The following is a 20,505-nucleotide window of genomic DNA, read 5'->3' as shown; positions in this document are numbered from 1 at the left end:
TTGAAAAACAGTATCTCTTACAGTTCTTTTCCACTCATTTTCCACTTGCCCAGGCCTTGCCTGAAATCTCACGTTATTAGAGCTAGTGTTAGCCTGACTCTTGCTCTATTTCTAGAAACGAAGATATCTGCATTCAAATTCCCTTTATCCTTTTCTCTACTTCCACACTCCTGTAATAGTTTGCCAAACCTATGAAGAACTGAACCTTCATTTGGGGCACAGGCCACTTGACAATGGCTTCCACCTTAAGAGGGTCAGAGGATATTTGCACCCCTCACCTGACCCAATGTCCAAGATAAGGGACTTTGGCTGTCCCTATCTTGCTCTTGGAGGGTTTTATGGTTAGACCAACCTCCTTGAATTTTGATAGCAGAACCCCCAGGTGCTCCTTGTGGTCCCAGGTGTTGCTGAATACAGCGATGTCATCTATGTATGCCCTTGCATAGTTCTGTAAACCATTTAACACTTTGTTGACCAATCTCTGGAAGGTTACACCAGCATTTACCAAACCAAAAGGTAACACTGTGAGTTCATAGAGCCCCATATCAGTGATAAAAGGAAATTTCTGTTCTGCCTTTTCCTCCAGAGGGATCTGCCAGTAACTCTAGTTAAATCAAAAGTACTGAGATATTTGGCTTGGCTCAGCACATCCAGCATATCATCAATTCTTGGCATGGGGTATGCGTCTGTTACAGTAACAGCATTAGGTTTTCTATAGCCCACACAAAATCTTACAGTGCCATCCCTTTTGGGGACCAGACCACAGGGGATGCCCATGAGTGGTCAAATTCCCTGATTACTCCCATGGCCAACATATTTTGTATCTCTGTACGAATTTGATCTTTCACCTTACCAGTGGCCCTGCAAGGCCTGGAAGGGGGGGAAGGGATTGTGTCCCTTTTGTGAGGGTTCTATGGGACAGCAAGTGCATTTTCCCTGGCTAGTTGGAAAATACCTTGCTTTACCCTTGCAGCACTTACAACACCTCCCCGCCTTTCGACTGGTGTTAATTCATTACAGATTTTTATACTTTCCAGAGTTGACCCATCTCGTCATTCATTCATCAAATCAGTGAGTGGGTGTGCCTCAGTTTCCCCTTTGACTCAACAGATCATGCTTACTCCAGCCTCTCTACTATGGAAGGCTTTGAGCCAGTTCACATGTACAAGTTGGGGAACAGTATCATTGTGGGGCTTTTTAACTTGATACGTGTCCTCATTTGCAACTTCTACCACCTCGTAGGGCCCCTCCTAGGAGTTTTGCCTTTTGAACCTTTTCGCAGGGTTGAATACCATCACCAAGTCTCCTATGCCAAAATTGCATTTACAAGTATTTTTATCATACCACACCTTTTGTTTGGCCTGACTTTCTTGGAGGTGTTTTGGTCCCCTCACTTTTCTTCCATATAGAAGGTCAAATGGAGAAAACCCCATGGACTCTTGGGGTACCTCCCTGTAAGCAGGAATGGCAATAACTCGTCCCAACTGTGGCCTCTTTTCTTGGCATACATTCCCAGCATGGATTTTAGGGTCCTATTGAACCTTTCCACCAACCTATTGGCCTGGGGGCTGAAAGGGGCAGTCTTAAGGTGTTTCACGCCATACACCTTCCATAGCTTGTTGAACAACTGCGACATAAAGTTTGCCCCCGATCAGACAAAATGTCCTTAGGGAAGCCAACTCTGCTGAATATAGTGAGCAGGGCTCTTGCCACTGTCTCAGCTTCTATACTGGACAGAGCGTCTGCCTCAGGATATCTAGTGCCAAAATTCACCACCACTAAGATATACTTGTTCCCTCTCCGAGTGGGGCACGGCATTGGACCCACAATGTCCATTGCCACCCTCAGGAATGCCTCCTGTATGACAGGTAAGGGAAGACTGGGGATTGGTTGGGGATTGATCCTGCTTTGAGCAGGAGGTTGGACTAGATGACCTCCTGAGGTCCCTTCCAACTCTGATATTCTATGATTCTATGAAGCAGGGGAGCCCTCGGGGGTCCTACAGGTTTTTCCCTCTCCTGACATACCACACAAGAACTGCAATAACTGCTCAGATCATTCTGTATTCCTGGCCAGTAGAAATTCCTCCTTAGCCTGCATACGTCCTCTGTACCCCCAAGTTACCAGCAGCATTAATTCCCTCCACTGCTGGCTGGTACAACCAATTATTCCTTCCCATCGGAGCCTCCCTATACAGTTTCCTGTCCTCTTCAAAAAACTTCTCTCCCCCCCCCCACCTTCCTGGAGTTCCCTCTAGGACACACTTCCTTATGCTCTCTAGAGCAGGTCAGTCTTTCGCTTAGCTGCAAATTCCTGACAGCTAATACTTGGGATAATGTCCTCAGACATTGAAAACATCCCTCCTGCCCCCGGCCCTGGGGACCTGTGGCTTTCAGTTAGGCAGAGGCCTGACTCTGCCTCTCCCACTCCTGGAAGCACGCTGCCACCCTGCTCGCTGCATCACTGTGATGGGTTAGACCCCCCTTCTGGGATGCCACCTGATGTACTCGGATTTCACTGGGACTCTCCTGCTCGACCAGCCTGGGTTCCCTCTCCCTGCTTTGCTGAATTAGGCTCTCTGGTCTCTTGCAGCACACACACACACACACAGATAGGGCCACACCCCACTGCAGACACAGACTGAAGTCAGCTCTGTGTGAGAGGATTCCCCCAGCACTCACATGCACAGCCCTTTTGGGAGATAAACCCCAAATAATACTGTCTTACACAGTGCAAGCTCATAACAATCTGCCCCCTTCCTCAGTGTGAAGAGAGATGTGCACGACTTCTTGCCCCCCACAGTTAGAAATTACATAAACTGGGCTTAATAATAAACAAAATAAAACAACTATGAAAGGTAGTTTTGTCAGATGTTCGGCTGTGTGTGTGTGTGTGTGTGTGTGTGTGTGTGTGGTCCCATCTCTGCGCAGATAGCTGGCACAGCAGATCTTGAGCAAACCACCCAATGACCACAAAATCCATTAAGGTGCGAACGTGCTTGGTCAGATTTATTGTAAGCAAAGCACGATCCTAGCTCTCCGGGTCAATGTCTACAGATACACTAGCACATGTATGCCCATGACAATAGGCACAGCTCAGTCAGTGGCAGGACTTTCCACTGCCCCCTTGGCTGGACAAAGACACTCCCTCTGAGATACATCTTTATACACCAATATAAACAAGTTACATATCACCCTTGAGGTATCAGGGTGCCACCCACTGCCTTGTACCTGTAGGTTTGATCAAAACATCTCTATTCATCATGCTGTTATCCTGACCTTATCCTTAAGATAGGTCGGCGTGTTCCTGTTATCTTTGGGGAATGTGTTTATTGGGGTGTTCTGGTACCACCTTTCTGGAATGTTTTGTGTGAGTGCTTTGTGCCTAGCACCTCTTAGGAATATGTTTTTTTTGCAATACCAGTCCCGTGCTTGCCAAATTGGATCTATTTCTATATAAATAGAGGGCCTGCCTCTTGTTCACAATTTAACTTTCCTTATTATCAGCAAGGTTTTGACTACTTTAGCCCAGGCCTCAGGCCCCATACCAGGCCTCTAATACATGGCCTTATGTTTCAGACCCTCTTCTTAACACAGATAAATTTTAAGTGGTTAAAGGGATAGCAAACAGAACAAAACAGATTACCTTAGTAAATAAACAAAAGCGGCAAACTGAGCTTAACACACTAGATAGGTAGGATACAAATTAGCAAATTCTCACCCTGAGTGATAAACAGGCTGGCAGATTCTTAAGGCACAAGTTGCCTTGGCTTTCAAGGGGCAAACAGTTCCCCTTGTGTTGCGCTATCTCCGAGAGGTTTCTATTGCACACAGTTCCTGGGGTAATCCTTATGCTTGTGTGCATTTCCTCAATAAGTCACTAACATTGTTTGGCCTTACCTAATGCAGCACATTTGAAATACAGAGACATGGTCAATATTCCCAGCTTCAGATACAAAAACGATACATGCAGATAAACAGTCTGTACAGCTGCTGCTGCTTCATAGGGCCATGGCCTGCTGCACCTCAGGTTCCCAAAGTGAGTTACAGCCTCACAGCACCCACTGAGAGAGGGGCCAAGTTACCCTCCCCACCGCCCACGTGGACAGCTGAGCCACTGTGTCACGTTACAGTGATGGACTCTAGATGGGTCAGTATGGGGAGGAATGGGCAGATGGGGAGAGAGGTGTATATGGGGATGGACAGAGGGATAGTTTTGCCATTGCATGGTGGAGGAAACTGAGGGACAGAGCAGCAAAATGACTCTCCCAAGGTCACCCAGCAGGCCAGTGGCAGAGCCAGGAGCACAGCCTAGGACGCCTGAGTTCCTGTCCAATGTGCTAGCCACTGAGTGACACTTCCTCTAATCTCGTTTTAATTGTTGCTAAATTCTTGACCTCAATGACTTCCTGTGGCGGTGAGTTCAACTGGCAAATTGCATGTCATGTGATAAAAGATTTCCTTTTCTTGGTTTTGAATTTCCCATCTTTTAGTGGCATTGAGAGTCCCCTTCCTCTGTGATGAGACAGGGAGACCAGAAGCTCCCAATCATCTCTCTGCTGACCCTTCATTATTTATGGATCTTCTTTCCTGTCCTCTCTCCTCCATCCCATCTAAGGTAACAATCCCCAGATTTCCAGGCTGTCTTTGTATGAGAGCTTTTCCAGCTCCTGGACCATTCTTGTCCTTTTCTGCACACAGGATCCTGGTACTGCCGTCCCGTTCCCTATGCCCCTCCAGCAACGGGTTTGCTTTGTGTGCCCATGGCTGCCCATTCAGCTGCCAGCGGAGGTGCCCTGGGTCCCCGTCCTGCACTGGTACAGGTCATGTAGATCCCTGTAAGGAGCAGGACAAACTGATTGTCGAGAACTGCAACGAGCCTCCCTGAGATTGATTAGCCCGGATTTCCTTTTGCAGATTAGCCCCCACCCACACTTCCTTCCCCGCCACATCCTGCCTGTCCACAGCCCTGCCCCAACTGGCAAAGCGTGGACTCCACCTCAGCTAGCAGGAAGCACACGCTGAGCGCTGGACCTGGTGCTAGGCAGGGGCTGGGAGTTCAGTGAGTCGGCTCTGCCCAGAGAGGGGCTGGTGGTGCTCTGTGGGAGCTGCTGCTGAACAATCCCTCATTGCTGCGAGATGACTAACGTTGAAAGGCTGGTTCAGGAGGTGGATGTAGGCCGGTGTGTGGGCATCCAGATAACCAACAACACCAGAGACGTGACCCTTGAGTTCCCCAGGTAAGCGGGTTCCCATAGCCCCCTCCACGCGGCTTCCCAAGTCAGCCTGTGACTGGTGTCTATACAGATGTGCCAGGGCGTGGGGTATGTGTCTGCTACTGAATATCTGTCTGTCCGTTCCCATACACCCCATCCGTACATTCCTGTATATTAGGTCAGCGCTGTATGTCCCATTGGGTCACCACAAATCCCCCTGCCCTCTGGGTTAAATTGGAAGTGTCCATCCCTGCAGGGGCACAAGATTGTATTGGACCTTCAAGCCAGGATATTTTGTGTGTCCAGGACTAGGGCTGAGGCTATTTTAGGGGTAAAAAATACATTTTTTCAGGGCGTGGGGAAACATTCCCCTGGCCAGTTGATTTGAGAGGGAACGGCTGTTGGAAGCCACTTGGGAGGTTGGCGAGTAAGTCCCAGGGAGATGGACTGGGGGCAGGTGACATGGCGATAGGCGTGTGATTAATTGTAAAGGTGTTCAGTGTATTTAGTTCACCACCTCCACATACCCGCATGTACACACACATATACCCACATACGCACACTCCTATGCAGCTGTATGGTATGTCTGTCTGACTGTGTATGACCTCTAAACTGTAATTAACAACATAATGTGCATGACCACATAACATTTTACCAGCTAGGAACCTGTACCATCTTGTGCATTGGTCATGCAGGAAAGACCCCTCTGCCCTGGGGACAGGCTGAGGTGGGGCTGTGCTTTCTTGTCCAGCGACCTGTGTGTCCCCTCTGCAGAAAAGCAGCTGGGCTGTGACCCACCCCAGCCCCTAGGGTCAGGATTCCCCTGATGCTGGGACACAGTTATTAATTATTGTTCGGGATGGTGTGTAATGAAGGAACCATGTGGTGTTTTCCTCCAGGAATTACTGTTTCAGCGGCTGGGCCAAGATAGACCTTGTGCCCCTGATCCCTCCTGGCTCCGCGGGGAGCTTCCTGTTTGTGAAAACAAGATCAATAGCCCGCGGGAGCGTCGGGGTGCTGAGCTACGAGTCCAACGCCTTCACCCTGGCCCTCATGTTCTCCAACCCCTTCAACCGCATGCTCTATGACATGGAGTTTGCCCTCGAGCTCTTCACTGGCAGGAAGCACTTCCACAGCATGGATCGCCTCTACCACTACATGTACAGCCACGACCCTCCCTACATGTGCGACTCCTTCCAGAAAAGGAGGCTCATTGATGGCAAGGATGGTGAGCTGGAGGTGACCAGCCAGGAGATCCAGGTGATGGCCACCATGTCCAACCAGAAGAAGTCCATCATTAAAGTGCAGATTGAGCAGAGAGACCACTGCCCGTCCTACGCTGCCCACGCAGCCAACCTGGAGGGCACAGAGGAATGACCTAGTGCGACAGACGAGGGGGCCGTGGGTGGGAACTCCAGTAAATAGTGACTCTTTCCCATCCCAAGTGTACAGACACGTGCTAGCTCTGCTTGAGTTACCCACAGTGTGGCCACAGAGGCCTGTGCTGCAGGAGGAGCCAGCCACCCTGGGTATGTAGCCTGAGCCGCTGCCCAGGACTGCTGTATTTATCATGCTAGCACGTCTGTCTACCCAGGCTGGGAGGCATCCTCACAGCTGCCTGGGGACGTACCCGCAGGAGAGCTGAGGTGACCTTGGCTTTGTGGCCATGGCCCTGTCTGTGGGGTGAGGTGGCCCCAAACAGAGATCCCTAGTCACCAGTTCTGCCTGCCTTTGCCCAACCAGATCACTAAATTGTGAGGCCCCAAGGCCTATTTTGACCATCCAGTCTGACCTGGGAACAGCACCGGGCGATCCCTGCCCCCAGCCCGACAGTTGGGGACTGAAGACGAGAGGCAGCCGATCTGTGTAAAGCCGGTTGCCCTTCATTTGGTTGTGGCCCAGAATGCCCCTTTGCTGCGACAAGGCTTCCGGGAGACCCACAAAGAGAAACATCTGCTGCCTGTTTAAAGTTGGGTTAAAAATAAACGAAATGATTTTCACTTCCTCCTGCAGGGCTGTTCCTCCAGGAACCTGACAGGGTTTTGTTGCTGTGTTATAAGTGTGTGTGTGTGGGGGGGTGTCCTTCCTTATTTTTTAACCTTAGAAAGAACAGTGGTCACAAGACTCATCTGTCCTGCTGTTGCTGGAGAGTGGGGCTGGGAGAGTCTGAGGAGGGGACCGTGAGCTGACTCATCCCATACTTGCGAGGCAGGGCGCTGAGTCTTTCACGAAGAGATCATGTCTCCCAGCTGTTTGCAGGGCAGCCGAGTCAAATGGGCACCAGTCAGAACAACGCGTTCTAAAGAATCCAGTAACACCCACGCCCCTCTCCCTGGCCTGGCGGCACTTCCAAGCTGGCGGTGGTGGTTGGACCCTGCCAGCCCTGCAGCTTGCCAGGCATGCAGACGGGTAGAAAAGTCCTGCCCTCGTGGGAAAAACAAGCTGAAGGAGAGAGACACCTTTAAACATCAACAAAACTGCCAGGCCCCTGTGCCCAGCACCCCAAAAGGGGGCACAACCGCACTGTATCTCTGTGGGGCTCCTTTAATGGCTGTAGCTGCTCCTCTGCCTGGCTGGGTTATGTGTGGCAGGAGACATCAGCAGCCTGCTGAGAGAAGTGGCTCTGACAAGGCGTCTGTCCACCCTGGGGCACGGCAAGAGGGCTGAGCACTGGGGAAAGTGCTTGGGAATGTCCCATACCCCAGCGACTGGGCTGTCAGAAATGGGGAAGGGCCTGATCCAACAGCTAGGGAACGCAGTGGGGCTTTGCTGATGGACACACACTTACAGGGTCCAGTGGAGGCAGGTCTCTTGGGTGAAGGGCAGCCTGGCTCCATGCCTTGACCCGCAGGGATTCTGCTCTTGGGGATGGCACAAGGTTGGGGGCTCTAAGCCAGTGTCTCTCAACCTTTCCAGTCTACTGTACCCCTTTCAGGAGTCTGATTTGTCTTGCCTACCCCCAAGTTTCATCTCACTTTAAAACTACTTGCTTACAAAATCAGACATAGAACTACAAAAGTGGCCCAGCACACTATTATTGGAAAATGGCTTCCTTTCTCATTTTTACCATATAATTATAAAATAAATCAATTGGAATATAAATATTGTACTCACATTTCGGTGTATAGTATATAGAGCAGTATAAACAAGTCATTGTATGAAATTTTAATTTGTACTGACTTCACTAGTGCTTTTTACGTAGCCTGTTGTAAAACTAGACAAATGTCTAGATGAGTTGATATACCCCCCGGGAGACCCGAGTACCCCCAGGGGTACACATATCCCTGGTTGAGAACCACTGCTCTAAGCCACCTTTGTGCTCCCTTGCCTGGTCCCTGTAGAGCAGCCTTGGGGTGGCAATAATTTACATTGTGGTCTGTGAATGTGGCTGCTAGGGACAGAGAAAGGCCACTATGCAATGCATTCTGGCCATGCCCCTGTGTTCCCCCCAGTCAGAGGCTGGGCACAGGGCAGGGCACACCCCTCATGCCAGGCTGGCTTTGCCAAGGCTCCTGCACTGAGCTGTCTGAGGAGTGAAAGGCCAGCTCAGCCCCTGTTTACGTAAGACAGCCAGGTGGGAGGGTGGCAGATGGTCTGGTTTGTGTTCCTGAGAAGGGCTGAGATACGGTGTCCTGGCTGGCATGCCAACATGCCCAGAGATTCTGGAAATGGGATTCAAAATCACCAAAATGTGCCTGATTGGTTTGTGCCAATGGGATGTGGCAGCCACCCACAGCTGGCTGGTGTGTACCTTTGGCCCGTCGGGGGCACCACTGGAGTGCAGGGACAGGGGGCAGCAGACTGGAAGGAGCAAGCTTCACCATCACGGCTGCTGCCCCCACTGTCTTGTGGGATCCATCATGATGCTGTTGGGCCTTTGAGATCCTGAAAGGGGACCTGACGAAACTGAGAGGGAGGGAGGGCAGAGCCTAGCCAAGGGGCACTGCACTAGGCCCCTCCCTGCAGCCAGGACTCAGGCATTGAACGCAGGAAGATGGTCAGGGCTTAGCTCACACCCCTCTGATCAGCATCTCCCTGTGGCTGCCGTAGGCAGGGAGCCGCTCCGGGTGCTGGCTTCGGGGATCCTATTCCCAGCTGCCATCTCTCCCCACACATCGCACAGGGGGTGCAAGTGCTGAACTAGCCTTGTGGAATCGCAGTGTGTGCATCTGTGATTTTTCTAGGCACCTAAAAGGCCAGCATTGCAACCCTCAGCGTCACAGCGCCTAAGTCCCTCCGTGGATCCCGGCATCCGTGACTCACTAGCCCCAGCAGCAGGGCTCTGTTGGTTGGGCGGGGGCGTATTCCTCCCTGCTTGCAGTCGGAGGGCTCGTCTACACTACACAGCCTTGGATGCTATAGCTACGCCAGCAACACACAGCAGTGGAGATGCAGTGTGAGCTGACAGAGGGCATTCCACTGCCGCCATAGCTACACCCCTGCCCCTTACAGCATTAAGGACGCTGACAGGGGTGTGCAGGCATAGCTGAGTCCATGGCGGGAAGTGTGGGGATTGTAGTGCAGAGCAGGCCTGAGCAATGCTGTTCTATTGCATGCTCTGTGGTTTGCTGCGCTGGGCCGAGCAGACTCTAGGTGAAGTCCTTGCTTTTCGGGCACCACCCCTGGCTTCCTGCACAGCTGCCAACAGCAGAATTAAACAATAACAAGGCTGTTTAAAGACCCTACCCGCTGCATTTCCTGGAGTGTTTCACACAGAAACATGCTTCCTCTGCACAATACTAGAACAATCCGGGCTGGACACTGCACCTTTGGGTGCCTGGTGAAACCCCTCTCCCTTGCCGAGTTCATCCCCCGCTGTGCTGGGGGCCGAGCCATGTCGCTGGTGCTCGTTTCCTCGCTGTATGAAGCGTGACTTTTGGCAGTGGCTTCTGATGATGCCCAGATTCCAGCTGCAGGGAGAGCAGAGGCTGCCCATCACAGCTGCGGCATCACCAGCATTGTACTAAGTGTCTCAAGGGGCCGGTTCTCCCAAGGACCTGGGAGGCGGGCGGTGGGATGGAACGGAACCTGGGGAATGGCCGTGCTCCAGATGCAGCAGCTAGCTCATCCCTGGGGCTCCCGGACAGGTCTCTGGGCATGGCCAGCCAAGTTTGCTGGTGGGGGAGCAGAACTGGCGAGAGAGAGAGACCCCGGTCTCCAGAAGGGCTCAGCACCCACAGGTATGGCTTTATCCACAGGGCTCCTTCCGTGCTGAGCCCTTCTGGAGATCCTGGCCCTCACAGCCAGAGGAGGATGAAGTTTCCCTGGAGCCCTAGGCCAGAGCAAGTGGGGGCCCCTCCCAACCCCTTCTGCTGCGGCCCTTCCCAAGTTCGGCCCCTTCCGCCTGCGGTCCTATCCATATCCCACCCTTTTCTGCCCCTTCCTCAGGCCCGCCCCTGTTCCACCCAGGGTTCCCCCTTAAATTCCCTCTAAGCTGCATGGCCGCGTGGCCACACAGCAGCGTACTAAATGTTACAAAGGCACTCAGGGCTGTGATGGGGAGAGATGCCTCTTCCCCATCCCTGGACCTGCCACAGCGCGAAGATGTGCCCCTCCCACAGCCACAACCCAGCCCCAGCCTGGACCTGCCGCAGCAGGGAGAGGTGCCTCTCTCACCCCTGCCCAGGTGCTGCTGAGGGGGAGAGAGAGCTGGGGGGGATCCTTTCCTACACCCTAAACCCCTCATCCTCAACCCCACCCCAGAGCCCGCACCCCCAGCTGGAGCCCTCATCCCCCTGCACCCTAACCCTTTGCCCCAGCCATGAGCCCCCTCCCACATTCCAAACCCCTCGGCCCCAGCCCCACCACATGAATTTTTTTATGTGCACCAATATGGAGGTGACGTGTGCACGTAACAATATTCATTCCGCACATGTGTGGGAACAATTAGAGGAAACACTGGCCCCCATTCCGCCCCCCCACTGCAGCCTTGCAACCCCTTTTGCGCCTTTCTGCCCCACCCCCTCCACTGTGGCCCCAAGACTGGAGAAGCTCTGTCCCTGTACCATGGCCTGGGGCGCAGCAGGGAGTGAGAGCTCCTCCAGTCCCAGGGCTGCAGTGGGGGTCTGGGTGCTGGGGCTTCCGTTGCTACCCCCTGCACTTCTGCAGGGGACCAGGGTTGGGGCGCTGGAACTTCTCCCGGCGCTTCGTCCGCTTGGTATTTTTGCTGGAGAGCGGGTCGGGCGTGGGGGCTTGCCCTGCCACCCTGCGTCTTCTGCTGGGGATGGGTGGAGAGCCAAAAGTGGGGGCTTCCCCTGGCCTGGTCTGCTACTGCAGAGCGGGGTCGGGGTGTGGGGCTTCCCCTGCCCTGCCTGCCAGGTGGTCAGGGCTCCAGGCTTCCACTGCTTGGTGGCGGATTATTTCCAGGGCCCTCCCCCCATCAGCCCAGAGATTAATCCACCACTGCTCCCAGCCAGGGGTCCCCTTTTCCTCTGTCTCCTCCACACTTGGAGGAGCCTTCATGCTCAGGGACAGGCCGGCGCTCCTGAATCCACCCTTTGAGCAAAGCTCATTTATTGTTATTTAATACTTCCCTGGCAGTAGCACTAGCGGCTGTGTGCCTGTGGTGCCAGGTGCTGGACATGTGCACACTCACACCTGCACGTGGCCAAGACCCTACACAGACCTTACACAAACAAAGCAAAGCACCTTGGGCCTGATTTTTAGGCACCTACAGATGCAGAGCGGTGCCCAGGTGTGCCAAGGTGCTTTTGAAAATCTCGCAAGGCACCTATCTGCGTCTCTGGCCACCAAAATACCCTTGAAAATCCGCCCCTTAGCCCCTCTCACCCTGCTCTATGGCTGCAGACAGCTGTCCTGACCCTGGCAGCGAACCCCCACTAGGGGAGCTGAAGGTGGAGGCATGTGTAGACGAGAGTGGGGCAGAGGTGTCTGGGCCCTACCTGGCCTCACTGCTCTTCGGCTTGTCATTGCCACCTGCTTGTGCTATGCCTGGCTCGTCCCTGTTTCTGCAGCATCCGGATCCTCCTCTGTTTCTCCCAGACTCACCCCAGCCAGGGAGCAAGTGATGGCTTCCTAAATTAGCACCGGACACCCAGGGCAGCTTCTTGGTGACACTCAGTGCCTCTGGCAGCATAAAGGGGCCTGAGAGAGGGGGAGCCAGCTTTGTCGATACAGGGGTGTCCCAGGGCCAAGGAGGGTTACAGTGGTAACCAATCCTTGGTCGCTCACTGTTACAACAATAACCTGTTAGTGTGGTCTGGGATGTCCTGCCGAGTCCCCTGAGAAGAATCACCATTGAAACCCCTTTCAACCTTTTATTGAGCACACAGACAGAACGTTCTGCACCCATCTTCTCCCGGCCCTTCCTGCCGGCTCCGAATGGGAACAGCAGTCACCTCCACTATAGCCACAGCAACTCCTGTTTATGTTTGTCTGTCTATTGCCATCTCCCTCTGACTGTATCCATACACTCCATCTTATCTCTCTCTCCCCACACACCCCTTCTATCTATCTATCCCTATCCAACTTCTAATTCTCGCCCCCTGCCCACACACCCACCCCCTCAGCTGGTTTAGTGGGCAGGCTGTGGTGCATAGGCTGAGAATGGGGTGGGGAACTCGGTCCCTATGTGTGTCTCCACCTTTGTGCTCCGGAAGGGGCTGACCACCTGGACTTTGTCTCTCCTGGAAATCATTGGCCTCAGGGGCTGGGCAGGGCCTAGCTCCCTGATCCCTCCCCGTGGCAGACCTTCGTACCCACATCTCCAAGAGCTGTGCCAGGCCAGGGGTTTGCAGAGAGAGCTTCTGTTCTGGCCTCTCTTCCCTGGCAGAGGTCAATCCCCTGAGCTCCCACAGACCTCACACTCTGACTGCTGCCTCCCCTACTCCCAGGCAGAGCCATCTGGGCAGGTGGGTACATGGCTTGTGGTGGGAGGGAGGCTATAACCAGGGGCCTGGCAGGGCTGGAGCAAGCACTCCCCAATGCAGTGAGCCATTAATCCCTGTGAGGGGGAAAGCTCTTCTCTGGGGAGGGGCAGGGCAGGGCATGCCTGGGGGAGGGGTGCCCAGCAGGAAGGGGACTGGGCAGAGGGTAACCAAGGGGAGGAGGGCCAAGCAGGAAGGGGATCGGGAAGAGGGGTACCCAGCAGGAAGGGGACCGGGCAGAGGGTAACCAGGGGGAGGGGGGCCCAACAAGGAGATGTGCCTGGGGCACCACGGCAGTGGTGAGGCATGCTCAGGGATGGGTAGGAGATGCCCATGGGGATTCGTAGCAAAGAAACAACTCACTGGCGTAGCGCCTCCTGCTGGTCATCTGGGAATTAGCTCTTTCTCAGCTCTGGAGCACCTCCTACTGGCTGGTGTCTCGTCTGCCTTATGCCCATATCCCTCACAGACCCTGGGGCCCTTTACCTCAGGGTTCTGCCCCAGCAGTACCCCCACACTCTGGGTCTCCCCTCCCAGGGGAACTCCCAACCCTCTAAAACCCACTTTGCCTCAGTGGCCACTGCCAGTCATCATCGAATCCCCTTTCACTGGGGCAGACTGCAGTCTGTAATGGCCACTCATCATTGGCAAGGGGGTTGGATCTGCTGCCTCTGTCTATCCCCGGGCTGCCCCTCTCAGCCCCAGTACCTTTGTGGGCCTTCAACAAGGCCTGCAGCCTGGGGTTTTATCAGACTGAAGCTCCCCTTCCCTTTCCCGAGCACTGCTCTGATTCAGGTACAGACACTCCCCGGGTTATGCAAATCCAGACTTACGGAAAAAGTTCCATACGCTTTTTTTTTTTTTTTTGGCATAATTGTCAGGTATACATTCCCAACGTACACAAAATTTGACTCACGGAATGCTTGCATAAGTCAGGGAGCAGCTATACCTTGCTCCCAGGAAGCTAACCCTTTCCCCCCTAGGTTTAGAGTCAGACTCCTCAAGCTCCTGGCTCACAGCCCCTTTATAGGGCCACCTGTGGCCTGATTGGGCTGGCCACACCTGTGATCAGCTACTCCCTCTGCTGCTTTCACTCCTTTTCCCAGCCACAGCCTTCTCCAGGGCTGCTTTTAACCCCTGCCTACAGGGATGGGGAGCTGCCCCATTACAGGGCTGCATACCAGCACTGCCCAGGCAGTGAAGGGGGAGAACATAAGAACATAAGAACGGCCATACTGGGGCAGACCAAAGGTCTATCTAGCCCAGTATCATGTCTACCGACAGTGGCCAATGCCAGGTGCCCCAGAGGGAATGAACCTAACAGGTAATGATGAAGTGATCTCTCTCCTGCCATCCATCTCCATCCTCTGACAAACAGAATCTAGGGACCCCATTCCTTACCCATCCTGGCTAATAGCCATTAATGGACTTAACCACCAAGAATTTATCCAGTTCTCTTTTAAACGCTGTTATAGTCCTAGCCTTCACAACATCCTGAGGAAAGGTGTTCCACAGGTTGACTGTGAGCTGTGTGAAGAAAAACTTCCTTTTATTTGTTTTAAACCTGCTGCCTATTAATTTCATTTGGTGACCCCTAGTTCTTGTATTATGGGAATGGGCCAGGAGGGAGCAATGGGCCTGCAGTTAGGTAGACGCAGGCCCAATGCCCCTTGGCAGGGTGCACAGCTCTGGGCAGGAGGAGAGGGGGAGGTAGTTCTGCAGTCAGGTCCTAGATGCAGGGCCAATGCCCCTCGGCAGGGTGCACAGCGCTGGGCGGGAGGTAGATCTGCAGTCAGGTAGACGCAGGCCCAATGCCCCTCGGCGGGGTGCACAGCGCTGGGCGGGAGGTAGATCTGCAGTCAGGTAGACGCAGGCCCAATGCCGCTCAGCAGGGTGCACAGCGCTGGGCGGGAGGAGGGGGAGGTAGTTCTGCAGTCAGGTAGACGCAGGCCCAATGCCCCTCGGCGGGGTGCACAGCGCTGGGCAGGAGGAGGGCGGGAGGTAGATCTGCAGTCAGGTAGATGCAGGCCCAATGCCCCTTGGTGGGGAGCACAGCGCTGGGCAGGAGGAGGGGGGAAGTAGATCTGCAGTCAGGTAGACGCAGGCCCAATGCCCCTCGGCAGGGTGCACAGCGCTGGGCAGGAGGTAGATCTGCAGTCAGGTAGATGCAGACTCTTGCGCGTGGTGACAGGCTCCTGCATCTCCCTGCAGGGCTGGTCATCTCAGGCACGGTGAGGCCAGGCAATGGCAGTGAAGTACGTCACATACCAGGGCATCAAGTTCCCCCCTGCGTATAACTCTGAGCAGAGCCTGCACTTTGCCCACAAGGAGTTCCAGGTGCAGGACGATGATGTCTTCAACGTCACCTACCCCAAATCAGGTAGGGAGCTGCGGGCATGGACAGGGGATCATCCCGGGTTGGGGTGGTGGGAGAGGGCCTTGGAAAGGAGGTGGGCAACTTGTTATCCTGGAACCCCATTATGTGGGGTATGGGGAGGGCTGGGTGTGGCCGGTGCAACTATCAGGGAGGGGATGGGGAGGGTTGATTGTGTCTACTGGGGGTTGGGGATGGCTGGGGGCACTGAGATGGCTATAGGGGAGGGGTGAGGAGGCTTGGATGGCTATAGGGAGGATGGTGGGGAGGGCTATAGGAGAAGGCTGAGATGGCTATAGGGGCGGTGGTGGGGCTCAGTCCTGTGGGCCCCACTGGCCCAGAGAGGCATGCTGTGCCCAGAGACAGCTCCACACCCCGCAAGGCACCTGTGACAGAGCCCCCTGTCCCCCAGGCACAGTGTGGATGATCGAGATCTTGAGCCTGATTCGCAGCGGCGGGGACCCAGCCTGGAACCGAGCCGTCCTCAACTCCAACCGCGTGCCCTGGTTCACTACCCGTCTGGGGTTGGAGTCTGCACTGAGCTACCCCCGACCCCGCCTGCTGACCTGCCACCTCCCCATCCAGCTCTTCCCCACATCCTTCTTTGGCTCCAGGGCCAAGGTGGGCCAGGCAGGCTGCGCATGGGGGTTACAGTACAGAGCTGGGGGGGGGGAAGGGTCAGGTTCTGGTGCAGAGCCGGGGGGGTCAGGGTTATGATACAGAGCCGGGGGCGCAGGGGCTAAGATGCAGATCCATAGTGTGAGGGGTCCCCCACAGGGTGCCACCTGGAACTGGAGTACAGCCGAGACCTCTGTTTTTTACCAATCTGGGTTCCCTCTCACACAGTGATGTTGTGGCAACATCTGCAAAGCCCTCCAAGCTTGCACTCACAGCAACATCCACAGCCAGTGGCCACACCCAGCTGTGTTCATGAATGCTCTACCGGCCAACAATAGAGAGGCTTCAGCCAAAATATGCCCCAGCCTAGGACCCCGGAGCTGTACCGTCCTGCCTTGGTCAAAAACGTGAACAGTATATTAGTTCTTACCCAGTCTGCGCCCTCCCTCAATTTGGAGAGGAATATGCACAAAGCCGTTGTTAACTGAGCTGAGATTTTTCCCCAAGCACTTCACTTAAACCACACTGTTTTAGGTAAAACATATAAAATCAATTTATTAACCACAGAAAGATAGATTTTAAGTGATTATAAGTGATAGCAAACACCTCAAAGATAGTTACCATAAGAAATAAAACAAAAATGCAGTCTAAGCCTAATATACTAAATAAGATTTGAATCATGCAGTGTCTCACCCTGTTACATAGTACAAGCAATTTGCTGATGTTTCATACAGAGACAGGGCTTTTTTCTTTCCTGCCTGTCACCAGCACTTGCCCCCCAAATCAGTCTTTTTCTCTGGTATTCTCAGGTGTTGTGTTGCAGGGAGAGTGAGGTCCAGTCATGATGTCATTTCCCCCTTTTATATCTTCTTCCAACTTGCTGGAAAGCTCTTTTGCTGTGACCTGGGTCAAACAGTTCCCATTGTGTGGTGCTATCTCTGAGAGGTTTCTATTCTACATGGTTCCTGGGGTAATCCTTGTGAGTGTGTGTATTGCCTCAATAGGCCATCAATGTTGTTTGGCCTTTTTATTGTTGTACCTCAAAGGCTGCTTGTGGGTGTCCCCAACCTCACAACATGTTTCAGAAGCATGTACATAGCCAAACTTCATAACTTCACATACAATCATAGCACACACAATTTAATAGGATAGTGATGTTCAACAGATTAAGGCTTTTAGAATGACACCTCGTAAGGCATGCTTTGTACAAAACCTATCCTAATCCTATCACCATGGTGAATTGGGGTGCAGAGTGTCTCTTTGGGGCACAGAGTGTCACACATAGGGAGTAGGTTTGGGGCACGTGCAACAAAGGACAGCCTTAAGATTGTGCCTGAATTCCAAGTGCTTTAACCCTGCCCCCGTGGAGCCACGGGTGTTTACCTGGCTCTGGGGCCAATGACTGGATGCCCCTGGACAGTCAGGCCGGGAGGGTGATGCTGGCAGCTCTGCTCTGCAGAGCGCTTCAGGGGCTCCCTGACCCATAGGAGAGGTAATAGCAGAACAGCATTTCTTGTGCCAGTCCCTGCCTTTCGCCCCCCCAGCCTACGTCTCGGTCCCCTCCAGGTGGTCTACACACTCCGCAATCCCAAGGACGTCCTGGTCTCCTATTTCTATTTCTCCAAGATGTGCAGCTCATACGAGGACCCTGAGTCCTTCGAGCAGTTCCTGCAGGACTTTCTGAGTGGGGACGGTGAGTGCAGCTTCAGGACCTGGGACATCTCAGGACATGGGAGGTGCAATACCAGATCCAAGCCTGGTCAGCCCCAGACACAATCTGCCCTACATTGCTGCCAGGGCAGAGAGCGGATCCCAATGACTCCACAGTCCCATCACTCTGCAGCCTTGGGCAGTGGTGTGTGTGTGCTGGGGGTGGGGGTATTCACCAGAGCTCTTCGGTCCCAGTTCCTGCCCCTAGCCATTCCCTGGGGGGTCTCTCCTTGTGTCCCAGGGCGTGGGGCTCATGGTATTGGGGCTCTTTAGTCTCATCCCGTTAGGGTGACGTGAGCAGCGAGTCCCTCACCCATGTCAGACTAACTGCACAGCTACATAGTGGGGAATAACTGGCTAGGGGGTGGCACTGCTGCAAAGGGTCTGGGGGTTAGAGTACCACACGAATTCAATGTGAGTCAGCAATGGGACAGCTGCGCAAAAGGCTGCTATTGTTCTGGGGGATGTTAACAGGAGTGGTCTGCCAGGACATTGTCCCACTATAAGCACTGGTGAGGCCTCAGCTGGGGGACTGTGTCTTCAGGAAAGACAGGGAGAAACTGGGGAGAAGCCAGAGAAGAGCAACAAAACTTATAAGTGGTTTGGCAACCCCGACCTATGAGGAGAGATTGGAAGAATAGGGTGTGTTTAGTCCAGAGAGGAGGGAGCCGAGGGGGACTGGAGAACAGTCTGCAAATACGGGAAAGGTTGCTGTAAAGAGGACGGAGATCATTTGTTCTCTGTGTTCACCCAGGGGAGGACAAGAAGAAATCTGCTCAAAGTGCAGCAAGGGAGATGTAGGTTAGATAGTAGGACAAACTTTCCAAGGGTGTGGGGAAAGTGAATAAGGAAAAGCTATTTACTTGTTCCCATAATGTAAGAACTAGGGGCCACCAAATGAAATTAATGGGCAGCAGGTTTAAAACAAATAAAAGGAAATTCTTCTTCACACAGCTCACAGTCAACCTGTGGAACACCTTTCCTCAGGATGTTGTGAAGGCTAGGACTATAACAGGGTTTAAAAGAGAACTAGATAAATTCATGGAGGTTAAGTCCATTAATGACTATTAGCCAGGATGGGTAAGGAATGGTGTCCCTAGCCTCTGTTTGTCAGAGGGTGAAGATAGATGGCAGGAGAGAGATCACTTGATTATTACCTGTTAGGTTCATTCCCTCTGGGACACCGGACATTGGCCACTGTCAGAAGACAGGATACTGGGCTGGACGGACCTTTGGTCTGACCCAGTATGGCTGTTCTTATGTTCTTAAGGGTAGCTCAGCTCTGGAACAGGTGACCTAGGGAGGCTGTGGGATCCTGTCACTGGAGGTTTCCAAGAATAGGTTGAACAACCCCCTGCCAGGGCTGATCTGAGGTTACTCGGCCCTGCCTTGGCACAGAGGGATGGACGTGACGACCTCTTGAGGGCCCTTCCAGAACAACGTTTCTAGGAGTCTCCATTGGGGTGTCCCCTCGCAGCCTGGCAGGAGTGTTCCCTGCCCACATGAGAGTCCCCTCTGTGCTGACTCTCTGGCTGACACTCACAGCCCCACACCGCTCTGCTCTCTGCTCCTGCAGTGCCCCATGGGTCCTGGTTTGATCATGTCAGAGGCTGGATGGAAATGAAGGGCAAAGAGAATTTCTTCTTCATCACTTACGAAGAGCTGCAGCAGGTAAAGTAACCCAGCCACATCCCCTGCCATTGTAGACTGGCCGTGGATCCACTGGAATCAATCAGCCAGCTCCCCGGCTGGGGTAAATCAGTAGTAATTAAACTGGAGTCAATGAGGCTGATTCCCCTAATTCATCATGATGTAAATCAGGAGTCACCCCATTAAGGTCCAGTAGACCGCGCCATGTGAACCAGTGGGAGTGAGGGGGTGAATCGGCTCCATGCCTGTCCCGCTGCCCCATTGACATCCATGTTTCACAGCATTTCAGTGCAGACACAACACAGGGTTTGGAAATTGTCCTCATCCCCCCACCCTGTCTGCCAGGCCCTGCTCTGGTTACTCTCACCATCCCCTAGGGTTGTCAATCCTCCAGCACTGGCTGGGAGTCTCCCAGAATCAGAATTGGTCTCCCAGTGACTATTGAAAGCAAGGAGATTTTAATGGGATATTTGGAGAAAATGACATTACATAATGTTGGGGGAAAAAAATCTCCCAGAATAGCTTCAGTCAGGGAGGCTCTGCTGGGCCAAGCCCTGGTTACTGTAACCGTCCTCTCTGCCCAGACAGTGGGGGGGAGGGCTCTGCTGGGCTGGGCCCCGGTTACCATCACCATCCCTATCTGCTAGGGCAGGGGGGGGCTCTGCTGGGCCAATGGCACTGGAATGTTTTTAATAGTAGGGGTGCTGAAAGCCAGCCCCCTTGCCCCTGTACAACCCCCCCCCCCCGGAGCAAAGATCTGTGCATGCGGCATGGCATTCGGGACCCCGGGTGCATGGGACAGGTAGCTGGTACCCCGGGTGTGCAGAGTCGGCAACTGAGACCCTGGCCGCTGGGCGGTAGCAGAGCCCTGGGTGTGCAGGGCAGCAGGCGGAGTCGCGGGCATGTGGGGCAAGCTGCCAGGATCCCAGGCACAGGGCCGGCAACCAAGACCCCGGGCTGCTGCAGCACCCCCTTCACCCTTAGTCCCCGCGCCTATGTGCCGGGCCCTGCCTCGTTACAGTCACTGTCTGCCCGGATAGCATGAGGGGCTC

At 53.7% G+C, this 20,505-nt stretch overlaps 2 protein-coding genes across 2 annotated transcripts; both read left to right on the top strand.

The window, feature by feature from the left end:
- The first annotated feature begins 4,961 nt into the window (after positions 1 to 4,961).
- LOC117870362 (DELTA-actitoxin-Aeq1c-like) lies at positions 4,962 to 7,223 on the top strand. Its single transcript, XM_034757501.1, has 3 exons — positions 4,962 to 5,239; positions 6,115 to 6,861; positions 6,904 to 7,223. Exons 1-2 carry the CDS (start codon positions 5,139 to 5,141, stop codon positions 6,590 to 6,592), a joined length of 579 nt encoding a protein of 192 aa, XP_034613392.1. The 5' UTR covers positions 4,962 to 5,138; the 3' UTR covers positions 6,593 to 6,861; positions 6,904 to 7,223.
- Positions 7,224 to 12,816: 5,593 nt separating this feature from the next.
- LOC117870374 (sulfotransferase 2B1-like) lies at positions 12,817 to 19,649 on the top strand. Its single transcript, XM_034757511.1, has 5 exons — positions 12,817 to 13,086; positions 15,313 to 15,481; positions 15,888 to 16,096; positions 17,660 to 17,786; positions 19,380 to 19,649. The coding sequence occupies exons 2-5, from the start codon at positions 15,346 to 15,348 to the stop codon at positions 19,481 to 19,483; spliced, it is 576 nt and encodes a 191-aa protein (XP_034613402.1). The 5' UTR covers positions 12,817 to 13,086; positions 15,313 to 15,345; the 3' UTR covers positions 19,484 to 19,649.
- The last annotated feature ends 856 nt before the right edge of the window (positions 19,650 to 20,505 follow it).

This window comes from Trachemys scripta, unplaced genomic scaffold (assembly GCF_013100865.1).
Source record: "Trachemys scripta elegans isolate TJP31775 unplaced genomic scaffold, CAS_Tse_1.0 scaffold_26, whole genome shotgun sequence".
NCBI classification, from domain to species: domain Eukaryota; kingdom Metazoa; phylum Chordata; order Testudines; family Emydidae; genus Trachemys; species Trachemys scripta.
The sequence above is the reverse complement of the archived record's forward strand: the minus strand, read 5'-3'. Positions and strand labels throughout refer to the sequence as shown.

What these genes read in the sequence shown, in the direction of transcription:
- LOC117870362 (XM_034757501.1), top strand. Translation starts at nt 5,139, where the DNA reads ATGACTAACGTTGAAAGGCTGGTTCAGGAGGTGGATGTAGGCCGGTGT. An exon ending in GTGACCCTTGAGTTCCCCAG is followed by an intron (nt 5,240 to 6,114) that starts GTAAGCGGGTTC and finishes GTTTTCCTCCAG; the next exon opens with GAATTACTGTTTCAGCGGCT.
- LOC117870374 (XM_034757511.1), top strand. Translation starts at nt 15,346, where the DNA reads ATGGCAGTGAAGTACGTCACATACCAGGGCATCAAGTTCCCCCCTGCG. An exon ending in CGTCACCTACCCCAAATCAG is followed by an intron (nt 15,482 to 15,887) that starts GTAGGGAGCTGC and finishes CCTGTCCCCCAG; the next exon opens with GCACAGTGTGGATGATCGAG. An exon ending in TCTTTGGCTCCAGGGCCAAG is followed by an intron (nt 16,097 to 17,659) that starts GTGGGCCAGGCA and finishes GGTCCCCTCCAG; the next exon opens with GTGGTCTACACACTCCGCAA.